The sequence below is a fragment of the Oncorhynchus mykiss genome, chromosome 13 (genome assembly GCF_057628025.1).
Source record: "Oncorhynchus mykiss isolate SJ-2025 chromosome 13, ASM5762802v1, whole genome shotgun sequence".
NCBI lineage: Eukaryota > Metazoa > Chordata > Actinopteri > Salmoniformes > Salmonidae > Oncorhynchus > Oncorhynchus mykiss.
This window is the reverse complement of record NC_143034.1, coordinates 9,458,218-9,472,500: the sequence shown is the minus strand read 5'-3', so window position 1 is coordinate 9,472,500 and position 14,283 is coordinate 9,458,218. Positions and strand designations below refer to the sequence as shown.

Sequence of the window (14,283 nt, the reverse complement as noted above, 5' to 3'; positions counted from 1 at the left end):
TGGTGGGATCCAGCAGCTGTTCTATTTGCTTGTCTTTCTTAGTTTTGTCCTCCTCCAGACGCCGTAGTTTGGCCTTCATCCTGTCCTTCTCGGACTTCTGGGCCTGAAGACTCTGGAGAGGAACAAACAGACCTGATCAATTCCTCTGAGTTCAGGGTTAAAGCCAGGTGTGTGTTCTGCCATTTACTACAAAGTTCTACATGTCCAATACCTACTACAAAGTAGGGGCAATGAGTTAGCCAGCTAACTTGCCTAACTATTAAAACATATCTTTGTGTGTGTGTGTGTGTGTGTGTGTGTGTGTGTGTGTGTGTGTGTGTGTGTGTGTGTGTGTGTGTGTGTGTGTGTGTGTGTGTGTGTGTGTGTGTGTGTGTGTGTGTGTGTGTGTGTGTGTGTGTGGTTCTTTACCTTCTTGAGGTGGATGATCTCATCGTACATGTCCTCCTTCTCTCTGAAGTCTGGAGGGAGAATAACTGTTACACACTGTATAATAACTTTTACACTGTATAATAACTGTTACACTGTAGAATAACTGTTACACTGTATAATAACTGTAGAATAACTGTTACACTGTAGAATAACTGTTACACTGTAGTAGAATAACTGTTACACTGTAGAATAACTGTAGAATAACTGTTACACTGTAGAACAACTGTAGAATAACTGTAGAATAACTGTTACACTATAGAATAACTGTTACACTGTAGAATAACTGTAGAATAACTGTGGAATAACTGTTACACTGTAGAATAACTGTAGAATAACTGTTACACTGTAGAATAACTGTTACACTGTAGAATAACTGTAGAATAACTGTTACACTGTAGAATAACTGTAGAATAACTGTTACACTGTAGAATAACTGTAGAATAACTGTTACACTGTAGAATAACTGTAGAATAACTGTTACACTGTAGAATAACTGTAGAATAACTGTTACACTGTAGAATAACTGTAGAATAACTGTTACACTGTGGAATAACTGTAGAATAACTGTTACACTGTAGAATAACTGTAGAATAACTGTTACACTGTAGAATAACTGTTACACTGTAGAATAACTGTAGAATAACTGTTACACTGTAGAACAACTGTAGAATAACTGTAGAATAACTGTTACACTATAGAATAACTGTTACACTGTAGAATAACTGTAGAATAACTGTGGAATAAGTGTTACACTGTAGAATAACTGTAGAATAACTGTTACACTGTAGAATAACTGTAGAATAACTGTTACACTGTAGAATAACTGTAGAATAACTGTTACACTGTAGAATAACTGTAGAATAACTGTTACACTGTAGAATAACTGTAGAATAACTGTTACACTGTAGAATAACTGTAGAATAACTGTTACACTGTAGAATAACTGTAGAATAACTGTTACACTGTAGAATAACTGTAGAATAACTGTTACACTGTAGAATAACTGTAGAATAACTGTTACACTGTGGAATAACTGTAGAATAACTGTTACACTGTAGAATAACTGTAGAATAACTGTTACACTGTAGAATAACTGTTACACTGTAGAATAACTGTAGAATAACTGTTACACTGTAGAACAACTGTAGAATAACTGTAGAATAACTGTTACACTATAGAATAACTGTTACACTGTAGAATAACTGTAGAATAACTGTGGAATAAGTGTTACACTGTAGAATAACTGTAGAATAACTGTTACACTGTAGAATAACTGTAGAATAACTGTTACACTGTAGAATAACTGTTACACTGTAGAATAACTGTGGAATAACTGTAGAATAACTGTTACACTGCAGAATAACTGTTACACTGTGGAATAACTGTTACACTGTAGAATAACTGTTACACTGTTACACTGTAGAATAACTGTAGAATAACTGTGGAATAACTGTTACACTGTAGAATAACTGTTACACTGTTACACTGTAGAATAACTGTAGAATAACTGTAGAATAACTGTTACACTGTAGAATAACTATAGAATAACTGTGGAATAACTGTAGAATAACTGTTACAATGTAGAATAACTGTGGAATAACTGTAGAATAACTGTTACACTGTAGAATAACTGTAGAATAACTGTGGAATAACTGTAGAATAACTGTAGAATAACTGTGGAATAACTGTGGAATAACTGTAGAATAACTGTAGAATAACTGTTACACTGTAGAATAACTGTAGAATAACTGTGGAATAACTGTAGAATAACTGTTACACTGTAGAATAACTGTAGAATAACTGTGGAATAACTGTAGAATAACTGTTACACTGTAGAATAACTGTAGAATAACTGTAGAATAACTGTAGAATAACTGTGGAATAACTGTTACACTGTAGAATGATTGTTACACTGTAGAATAACTGTTACACTGTAGAATAACTGTTACACTGTGGAATAACTGTTACACTGTAGAATAACTGTTACACTGTTACACTGTAGAATAACTGTAGAATAGCTGTAGAATAACTGTTACACTGTAGAATAACTGTTACACTGTAGAATAACTGTTACACTGTTACACTGTAGAATAACTGTAGAATAACTGTAGAATAACTGTTACACTGTAGAATAACTGTAGAATAACTGTTGAATAACTGTAGAATAACTGTTACAATGTAGAATAACTGTGGAATAACTGTAGAATAACTGTTACACTGTGGAATAACTGTAGAATAACTGTTACACTGTAGAATAACTGTAGAATAACTGTGGAATAACTGTAGAATAACTGTTACACTGTAGAACAACTGTAGAATAACTGTAGAATAACTGTTACACTATAGAATAACTGTTACACTGTAGAATAACTGTAGAATAACTGTGGAATAAGTGTTACACTGTAGAATAACTGTAGAATAACTGTTACACTGTAGAATAACTGTAGAATAACTGTTACACTGTAGAATAACTGTTACACTGTAGAATAACTGTGGAATAACTGTAGAATAACTGTTACACTGCAGAATAACTGTTACACTGTGGAATAACTGTTACACTGTAGAATAACTGTTACACTGTTACACTGTAGAATAACTGTAGAATAACTGTGGAATAACTGTTACACTGTAGAATAACTGTTACACTGTTACACTGTAGAATAACTGTAGAATAACTGTAGAATAACTGTTACACTGTAGAATAACTATAGAACAACTGTGGAATAACTGTAGAATAACTGTTACAATGTAGAATAACTGTGGAATAACTGTAGAATAACTGTTACACTGTAGAATAACTGTAGAATAACTGTGGAATAACTGTAGAATAACTGTAGAATAACTGTGGAATAACTGTGGAATAACTGTAGAATAACTGTAGAATAACTGTTACACTGTAGAATAACTGTAGAATAACTGTGGAATAACTGTAGAATAACTGTTACACTGTAGAATAACTGTAGAATAACTGTGGAATAACTGTAGAATAACTGTTACACTGTAGAATAACTGTAGAATAACTGTAGAATAACTGTAGAATAACTGTGGAATAACTGTTACACTGTAGAATGATTGTTACACTGTAGAATAACTGTTACACTGTAGAATAACTGTTACACTGTGGAATAACTGTTACACTGTAGAATAACTGTTACACTGTTACACTGTAGAATAACTGTAGAATAGCTGTAGAATAACTGTTACACTGTAGAATAACTGTTACACTGTAGAATAACTGTTACACTGTTACACTGTAGAATAACTGTAGAATAACTGTAGAATAACTGTTACACTGTAGAATAACTGTAGAATAACTGTTGAATAACTGTAGAATAACTGTTACAATGTAGAATAACTGTGGAATAACTGTAGAATAACTGTTACACTGTGGAATAACTGTAGAATAACTGTTACACTGTAGAATAACTGTAGAATAACTGTGGAATAACTGTAGAATAACTGTTACACTGTAGAATAACTGTAGAATAACTGTGGAATAACTGTGGAATAACTGTAGAATAACTGTTACACTGTAGAATAACTGTAGAATAACTGTGGAATTACTGTAGAATAACTGTTACACTGTAGAATAACTGTAGAATAACTGTAGAATAACTGTGGAATAACTGTGGAATAACTGTTACACTGTAGAATAACTGTAGAATAACTGTTACACTGTAGAATAACTGTAGAATAACTGTAGAATAACTGTAGAATAACTGTAGAATAACTGTGGAATAACTGTTACACTGTAGAATAACTGTAGAATAACTGTTACACTGTAGAATAACTGTAGAATAACTGTGGAATAACTGTGGAATAACTGTTACACTGTAGAATAACTGTAGAATAACTGTTACACTGTAGAATAACTGTAGAATAACTGTTACACTGTAGAATAACTGTGGAATAACTGTAGAATAACTGTAGAATAACTGTAGAATAACTGTGGAATAACTGTTACACTGTAGAATAACTGTAGAATAACTGTTACACTATAGAATAACTGTAGAATAACTGTGGAATAACTGTGGAATAACTGTTACACTGTAGAATAACTGTCGAATAACTGTTACACTGTAGAATAACACACATACAGCGCACACACACATGCACATAGAATATAATACACACAACCACGCAACACACGCACACAGAATAGAACACACACAACCACACAGAACACACACCATTGGATGAGGAGTGCAGGTATTTGGGTTTCTTAATGCCAAGAGCCTGTTGGAGATACTCTGGAGTGCAGGGAGAAGAGGAGAGACAGGCTGAGGTGTGTGTTGTGTCAAAGTCAACTCTCAGAGACTGGGACAGACCTAGAGAGAGAGAGGAGAGACAGGAGAGAGAGGAGAGACAGGCTGAGGTGTGTGTTGTGTCAAAGTCAACTCTCAGAGACTGGGACAGACCTAGAGAGAGACGAGAGAGAGGAGAGAGAGGCTGAGGTGTGTGTTGTGTCAAAGTCAACTCTCAGAGACTGGGACAGACCTAGAGAGAGACGAGAGAGAGGAGAGAGAGGCTGAGGTGTGTGTTGTGTCAAAGTCAACTCTCAGAGACTGGGACAGACCTAGAGAGAGAGAGGAGAGACAGGAGAGAGAGGAGAGACAGGAGAGAGAGGAGAGAGAGGCTAAGGTGTGTGTTGTGTCAAAGTCAACTCTCAGAGACTGGGACAGACCTAGAGAGAGAGAGGAGAGACAGGAGAGGGAGGAGAGAGAGGCTAAGGTGTGTGTTGTGTCAAAGTCAACTCTCAGAGACTGGGACAGACCTAGAGAGAGAGAGGAGAGACAGGCTGAGGTTTGTGTTGTGTCAAAGTCAACTCTCAGAGACTGGGACAGACCTAGAGAGAGAGAGGAGAGACAGGAGAGAGAGGAGAGAGATGCTAAGGTGTGTGTTGTGTCAAAGTCAACTCTCAGAGACTGGGACAGACCTAGAGAGAGAGAGGAGAGACAGGCTGAGGTTTGTGTTGTGTCAAAGTCAACTCTCAGAGACTGGGACAGACCTAGAGAGAGAGAGGAGAGAGGCTGAGGTGTGTGTTGTGTCAAAGTCAACTCTCAGAGACTGGGACAGACCTAGAGAAAGAGAAAGAGAGAGGAAGGAATGAAGGGGGGGGTGGAGAGGGAGGGAAGGAAGGAGGGATGGAGAGGGGAGCGAGAGAGGGACAGAGAGAGAGAGAGAAAGAGAATAACATTTTTAATACAATGGTAGACCTATAATGAATAATGTTGTGAAATACATGGTTCCCCTCTGAGCAAGACATATCACTAGGGTCAACAAAACCCTACAAGCTGTCAGCTGAAATAACATGCAACAAGATACCACACTGGCTGAATAACTGTGTGTGTCCCTATGGAGGTTTAGGAATAGAATTGTCTCTCTGGTTTCTATGGAGGTTTAGGAATAGAGTTGTCTCTCTGGTTTCTATGGAGGTTTCGGAATAGAGTTGTCTCTCTGGTTTCTATGGAGGTTTAGGAATAGAGTTGTCTCTCTGGTTTCTATGGAGGTTTAGGAATAGAGTTGTCTCTCTGGTTTCTATGGAGGTTTAGGAATAGAGTTGTCTCTCTGGTTTCTATGAAGGTTTAGGAATAGAGTTGTCTCTGGTTTCTATGGAGGTTTAGGAATAGAGGTGTCTCTGGTTTCTATGGAGGTTTAGGAATAGAGTTGTCTCTCTGGTTTCTATGGAGGTTTAGGAATAGAGTTGTCTCTCTGTAGTACATGTAACAGATGTGAAACGGCTAGCTTAGTTAGCGTGGGCGCTAAATAGCGTTTCAATCAGTGACGTCACTTGCTCTGAGACCTTGAAGTAGTAGTTCCCCTTGCTCTGCAAGGGCCGCGGCTTTTGTGGAGCGATGGGTAACGATGCTTCATGGGTGACTGTTGTTGATGTGTGCAGAAGGTCCCTGGTTCGCGCCCGGGTATGGGCGAGGGGACGGTTTAAAATTATACTGTTACATACAGACACATTGGTATGTTAGTAAAGAGCTGGTTTCTACGGTGAAAAAGTTCTGTTTATATTTCCATGATACCCACCGTGCCCGTTGCTTAGCGAAGCCAGACAGTTCTCTCTGGGGGTCCGAGCTGCCTCACCCCTCTCCAACAGAGTGTCACCTCTCCCCGCTAGGGCCTCCCCCCTCTCCCCCAGAGTTCCTCTCAGGGGCCTCCAAGCTGACACCGCTGATCTCCTCTGGTTCACATCCATACTGGAGAGATACGGAGACCCTGCGCACGCACGCACGCACACACACACACACACACACACACACACACACACACACACACACACACACACACACACACACACACACAACAAAGTTAGGGTGGTAAAAGCAATGGAGTTGAATTTGAAGTTTAAAGTCAGATGTATTGTAGATGATAGCTGGTCTTACTGGGAGAAGGGGGAGGTTTACCAGACAGCTTCTTTTTCCTGGCTTTCTGTTGAGACACAAAACAAGGGTTAGAGACACAGGGTTAGAGACACACACACACACACACACACACGGGGAAGAGAAAGTAATCTCACCTTTCCAGAGTCTGATATGTAGGTAGCAAGAGAAAGTCCATCCTCAACCTTGGAAACAAGGAGAGGAGAATTAGTTAGTGAGTCTATCTATACAACTTACGGTAGGCTAATAGAGTAGCAGGACAATAACTGCTGTCACGGTGATGTCGCAAAACAGTATCCAATCTACAGAAGTAGTACTACAGAGGCTAACTAAAACAGTATCCAATCTACAGAAGTAGTACTACAGTAGATAACTAAAACAGTATCCAATCTACAGAAGTAGTATTACAGTAGATAACTAAAACAGTATCCAATCTACAGAAGTAGTATTACAGTAGATAACTAAAACAGTATCCAATCTACAGAAGTGATACTACAGTAGTTAACTAAAACAGTATCCAATCTACAGAAGTAGTACTACAGTAGATAACTAAAACAGTATCCAATCTACAATAGTAGTATTACAGTAGATAACTAAAACAGTATCCAATCTACAGAAGTAGTACTACAGTAGATAACTAAAACAGTATCCAATCTACAGAAGTGGTACTACAGTAGATAACTACATCAGTAATGTCGTAAAACAACACACCAGATCTTCTAGGTCTTCGTCCGTCGGGATATCGCTGGCCACGAGAGACATCGTTGAAGTTGGATACAGATTATAACATAATAAACTAATCTCTCTTTGGAGAAATTGGACAGTTGGAGAACCTCTCCTTGCGTGTTCTTGTCATTTTCCTGTGCTTCATTTCGTTCACGTTGACACGTTTGCTTTAGCTATAGCTGCGGGGAAAAACAAGCATTTGGTAGAGATATAAAATAAAATAAACACCTCTTACTTTGAGATCAAAACATAATCAAATGCCTGTCCTCAAACCGACACGAAAGCAACAATAGCCTCGCAGCTATAGCCTACCACAAGCGATTATTTTAGATTTCGTTACGAGCACAGCAGACACCTACAATCTCTCGTATTACACCGTTGCTCGGGAATAAACGATGCAGAAATGGAAATATAATTTAATAGTCCTCTTTCATAAATCCTTTGATGTTGTTTTTCTCTGGCATCAGTAGTCTAGCAACAACACAACAATTGTAGCGGAGCAGAAATACGTTGATGTTCGTTTATGAGCGTCTTTGCTGCGCAGGTTTTACGCAGATCACGATGAGAGTGATAAGAGTCCTGTAAGTCAGCATTTCACCTGTTGTATTTGGCGCACGGGACCAATAAACGTTGATTTGATTTGATAAAAGTTCATACAATACACCATAATGACAAAGTAAAAAAAAAATATTTTAGAAATGTTTCCTACAAAATAAAAAATAATTGGATACTGGCGTCCGGTGTCTGTCTGTAATCTGACACCTTGGTTAGATTGACAAGAAGTTCGTCTTTAAACCTGTTTAATAGTTGTATCTTTTCAGAATTTTTATAATGAGTATTTCTGTATTTGAATTTGGCGCTCTGTAATCTCACTGGATGTTGGCCAGGTGGGGACAGGACCCTTCATACCATAGAGAGGTTTTAATGTTGTCGATGTTGGTCAGGTGGGACAGGTCTCTACATACCCTAGATAGATTTTAAGGTTGTCGATGTTGGCCAGGTGGGACAGGTCCCTACATACCCTAGATAGATTTTAATGTTGTCGATGTTGGCCAGGTGGGACAGGTCCCTACATACCCTAGAGAGGTTTTAATGTTGTCGATGTTGGCCAGGTGGGACAGGTCCCTACATACCCTAGAGAGGTTTTAATGTTGTCGATGTTGGTCAGGTGGGACAGGTCCCTACATACCCTAGAGAGGTTTTAATGTTGTCGATGTTGGCCAGGTGGGACAGGTCCCTACATACCCTAGAGAGGTTTTAATGTTGTCGATGTTGGTGAGGTGGGACAGGTCCCTACATACCCTAGAGAGGTTTTAATGTTGTCGATGTTGGCCAGGTGGGACAGGTCCCTACATACCCTAGAGAGGTTTTAATGTTGTCGATGTTGGTCAGGTGGGACAGGTCTCTACATACCCTAGAGAGGTTTTAATGTTGTCGATGTTGGTCAGGTGGCAAACAGAAGTTGTGAAAAAAGCTCACACCACATACACACACACATTGCAATTTAAGATGTGTTTAGATGGAAACAAGCCTTTCACCTAATCATCCTTATTACTCACCATATCTCTCTCTTCCTCTCTTTCTCTCTCTCTTTTCTGCTCTCTCTCTCCCTCTCTCTCTCTCTCTCTTTACCTCTCTTTACCTCTCTCTCTTTACCTCTCTCCCCCTCTCTCTCTCTCTACTTCTCTCTCTCTCTGTCTCTCTCTACCTCTCTCTCTCTCTACCTCTCTCTCTTTACCTCTCTCTCTCTCGTTACCTCTCTTTACCTCTCTCTCTTTGCCTTTCTCCCTCTCTCTCTCTCTCTACTTCTCTCTCTCTCTCTGTCTCTCTCTACCTCTCTCTCTTTACCTCTCTCTCTCTCTCTGTTTTTACCTCTGTATCTGAAAAGGAGTTTATGGAGGTTAGGAGGCGTGGCGTCGCCACTTGTGTGTGTTTGAGGATGTAGGACTGCTCATCTCCTCTCCTTCTCTTGTAGTTAGTGAAGAAACAGAATGAGTTCACAATAATGTGTCCAAATTCCTTTCACAAGAACAATAGACTCTCCCTCTCACTCTCTCATTCTCTGTCTCTCTGTCTCTCTCCCTCTCCATCTCACTCTCTCATTCTCTGTCTCTCTGTCTCTCTCCCTCTCCCTCTCACTCTCTCATTCTCTGTCTCTCTGTCTCTCTCCCTCTCCATCTCACTCTCTCATTCTCTGTCTCTCTGTCTCTCTCCCTCTCCATCTCACTCTCTCATTCTCTGTCTCTCTGTCTCTCTCCCTCTCCATCTCACTCTCTCATTCTCTGTCTCTCTGTCTCTCTCCTTCTATCTCTCCCCCAGCAGGTCATGTTTAGGTTCTGTAGTAGAGTTTTTCATCCCCCCTGTGTGTGTGTGTGTGTGTGTGTGTGTGTGTGTGTGTGTGTGTGTGTGTGTGTGTGTGTGTGTGTGTGTGTGTGTGTGTGTGTGTGTGTGTGTGTGTGGGTATGTGTGTGTGTGTGTGTGTGTGTGTGTGTGTGTGTGTGTGTGTGTGTGTGTGTGTGTGTGTGTGTGTGTGTGTGTGTGTTTAGTAGTTACAGTACCCCACATAGTTCATGTTGTAATGACTGTGGAATGTCTTTAACTGAAACCAGACGCTCTAAGACCACACTATATTTACCAGTTACTATTCTATTACTATATTACTATATTACTGTGAAGATATATTACTATATTACTATATTACTATGAATATATATTACTATATTACTATATTACTATGAAGTTATATTACTATATTACTATATTACTATATTACTATATTACTATGAAGATATATTACTATATTACTATATTACTATGAAGATATATTACTATATTACTATGAAGATATATTACTATATTACTATATTACTATGAAGATATATTACTATATTACTATATTACTATGAAGATATATTACTATATTACTATATTACTATATTACTATGAAGTTATATTACTATATTACTATATTACTATATTACTATATTACTATATTACTATATTACTATGAAGATATATTACTATATTACTATATTACTATATTACTATATTACTATATTACTATATTACTATATTACTATATTACTATGAAGATATATTACTATATTACTATATTACTATATTACTATGAAGATATATTACTATATTACTATATTACTATATTACTATGAAGTTATATTACTATATTACTATATTACTATATTACTATGAAGATATATTACTATATTACTATATTACTATATTACTATATTACTATGAAGATATATTACTATATTACTATATTACTATGAAGATATATTACTATATTACTATATTACTATATTACTATATTACTATGAAGATATATTACTATATTACTATATTACTATATTACTATATTACTATGAAGATATATTACTATATTACTATATTACTATATTACTATATTACTATATTACTATGAAGATATATTACTATATTACTATATTACTATGAAGTTATATTACTATATTACTATATTACTATGAAGATATATTACTATATTACTATATTACTATGAAGTTATATTACTATATTACTATATTACTATATTACTATGAAGTTATATTACTATATTACTATTCTATTACTATGAAGTTATATTACTATATTACTATATTACTATATTACTATGAAGATATATTACTATATTACTATATTACTATATTACTATATTACTATATTACTATATTACTATATTACTATATTACTATATTACTATGAAGATATATTACTATATTACTATGAAGATATATTACTATATTACTATATTACTATATTACTATATTACTATATTACTATTCTATTACTATGAAGATATATTACTATATTACTATATTACTATATTACTATATTACTATATTACTATATTACTATATTACTATGAAGATATATTACTATATTACTATATTACTATATTACTATTCTATTACTATGAAGTTATATTACTATATTACTATATTACTATATTACTATATTACTATATTACTATATTACTATATTACTATGAAGATATATTACTATATTACTATATTACTATGAAGATATATTACTATATTACTATATTACTATATTACTATATTACTATATTACTATATTACTATATTACTATATTACTATGAAGATATATTACTATATTACTATATTACTATATTACTATGAAGATATATTACTATATTACTATGAAGATATATTACTATATTACTATGAAGATATATTACTATATTACTATGAAGATATATTACTATATTACTATATTACTATATTACTATATTACTATATTACTATGAAGATATATTACTATATTACTATATTACTATATTACTATTCTATTACTATGAAGTTATATTACTATATCACTATATTACTATATTACTATATTACTACATTACTATTCTATTACTATGAAGTTATAATAAGTAATATTCTATTAATATGGAGTATATTAACATCACCGATCCAGTAAAAATGTACTGGGCAAGATGGCGGAGGCGGATGTTTGGTTTAAAACTGCTAGTCTGGTGAAGATAATTATTTATTTATATATATATATTTTCTGGTGAAGATAATAGCAGAGAGTGACAATGCGTGGGTTACCATGACGAAGAAGAAGGGAAACATGATAAATTAAGTTGTGGTGGATACTAGAAAACCCCCAAGACTCGATTTTTGTCATAGTGATTGTAGCGCCCTCACATGGTCATAAACTGTACAGCACAGTTGGAGTCAGTCGGAGTTGTTTTCATTGTGAACGCAGCTGAACGTTTTATTGGGGATCTTCATGATTTCACAGCCGAAGCCTTGCATGACATCCTGTCGGTGATTGTTCCCGCCTGTGTATGGATGTATTTTGGAGTTGACTGTGAGGCGTTTTGTTTGTTGATGTGTTTATTTGGAATGTTGCCTGCACAGTTTCTTGAACATTATGAATGGACCATCTCTGATTGCTGCTCACGGACAGAAGAGACGGACTTCAAACATAAATAGCCAGGTGACTTTAACTTAATGTTAGCCAGCTAGGTGTTGATGGGGAGTGGTGTAATAGCTAGGTGTTGATAGGGAGTGGTGTAATAGCTGGGTGTTGATAGGGAGTGGTGTAATAGCTAGGTGTTGATAGGGTGTGGTGTAATAGCTAGGTGTTGATAGGGAGTGGTGTAATAGCTGGGTGTTGATAGGGTGTGGTGTAATAGCTAGGTGTTGATAGGGAGTGGTGTAATAGCTAGGTGTTGATAGGGAGTGGTGTAATAGCTAGGTGTTGATAGGGAGTGGTGTAATAGCTAGATGTTGATAGGGAGTGGTGTAATAGCTAGGTGTTGATAGGGAGTGGTGTAATAGCTAGGTGTTGATAGGGAGTGGTGTAATAGCTAGGTGTTGATAGGGAGTGGTGTACCAGCTAGGTGTTGATAGGGAGTGGTGTAATAGCTAGGTGTTGATAGGGAGTGGTGTAACAGATAGGTGTTGATAGGGAGTGGTGTAACAGATAGGTGTTGATAGGGAGTGGTGTAATAGCTAGGTGTTGATAGGGAGTTGTGTAATAGCTAGGTGTTGATAGGGAGTGGTGTAATAGCTAGGTGTTGATAGGGAGTGGTGTAACAGATAGGTGTTGATAGGGAGTGGTGTAACAGATAGGTGTTGATAGGGAGTGGTGTAATAGCTAGGTGTTGATAGGGAGTGGTGTAATAGCTGGGTGTTGATAGGGAGTGGTGTAATAGCTAGGTGTTGATAGGGAGTGGTGTAATAGCTAGGTGTTGATAGGGAGTGGTGTAACAGATAGGTGTTGATAGGGAGTGGTGTAATAGCTAGGTGTTGATAGGGAGTGGTGTAATAGCTAGGTGTTGATAGGGAGTGGTGTAATAGCTAGGTGTTGATAGGGAGTGGTAATCTAGTTATGGAATCTATAAAACGTTAACCAGCTAAAGTTACTATAGCTGGATGTCTGTATGAAGAACCATTAATTTTTTTAGCTAGTAGTTATTAAAACTGCATCGCCTGTCAATGCACGATTGTCATAGGTCTAAGTATCTGAGAGTTGTCGCATATTAGACAAGCGAACACATTCGGGGTTGTTAGCTAACGTTACATACAAATGAAGTGTCACTGGACCCATCGGGTATGCTGTCTATTTTTCGGGCTGGAGACCATGTTGCGGAGCCTTCCGCGGGCATTTGATTGATAAAGAGATCAGATCAGTAATTGAATTGTTGTTGCAGAGGAGTTCCTGCAAGAGGCAAAGGACATCCAGCAACGGGAACCAAGATTGCAAGTTGTTACATGTGTATCATTTTTTTTAATGGCATGCGTGGTAAAGCCTGAGATTTTGTATAATTTACTTGTCCTGTGTTAAATCTCCTGTGTCAAACCTGAAAGAGGCGCATTTCGCAAAATATGTAGCGAAGTCAATGAAAAAAAAACATTTGGTTGGCTTATCTCTCTAATGCTGTTCCTAAATTATGTATGGTGCTCTTGGTCTTTTAACCTAAAACAGTTTTTTAGCAGTGCATGTTGTAGCTAATTGATTGTTTATTTTATTTTCGTAGCCCCTTTGGCGGGAAGGCGATATCCGATCACCAAGGAGCAGCTTGGGTTCCTCATAGATTGTCATATGACCATAAGACAAACGACAGATGTTCCCAATGTGTCGCACTCCGTGGTCAAGCTGCGCACGAGGTAAGTTATTGTAATTGAATAAAGCAATTGTAACACGAGAGGGTGATCTCTACAT

General features: G+C 36.7%; 1 protein-coding gene across 4 annotated transcripts in view; it reads right to left on the bottom strand.

Annotated features, from left to right (window-relative positions):
- iqce (IQ motif containing E) overlaps positions 1-8,107 on the bottom strand; it is a 22,156-nt gene extending 14,049 nt beyond the window's left edge. For 2 of the 4 annotated variants that reach the window (XM_090195055.1, XM_090195056.1), the window contains exons 1-7: positions 7,530-8,093; positions 6,956-7,003; positions 6,822-6,867; positions 6,466-6,654; positions 4,620-4,757; positions 409-458; positions 1-112 (exon numbers count right to left, since the gene is read on the bottom strand). The exon at positions 1-112 is cut by the window's left edge and continues 2 nt beyond it. In XM_090195055.1, coding sequence (XP_090051181.1) covers positions 1-112; positions 409-458; positions 4,620-4,757; positions 6,466-6,654; positions 6,822-6,867; positions 6,956-7,003; positions 7,530-7,580 — 634 coding nt within the window. In that variant the 5' untranslated portion in view covers positions 7,581-8,093. Of the gene's footprint in view, positions 113-408; positions 459-4,619; positions 4,758-6,465; positions 6,655-6,821; positions 6,868-6,955; positions 7,004-7,529 lie in introns of all 4 variants that reach the window. The other 2 variants (XM_090195058.1, XM_090195059.1) reach the window with 2 other exon arrangements.
- Positions 8,108-14,283: the final 6,176 nt, after the last annotated feature.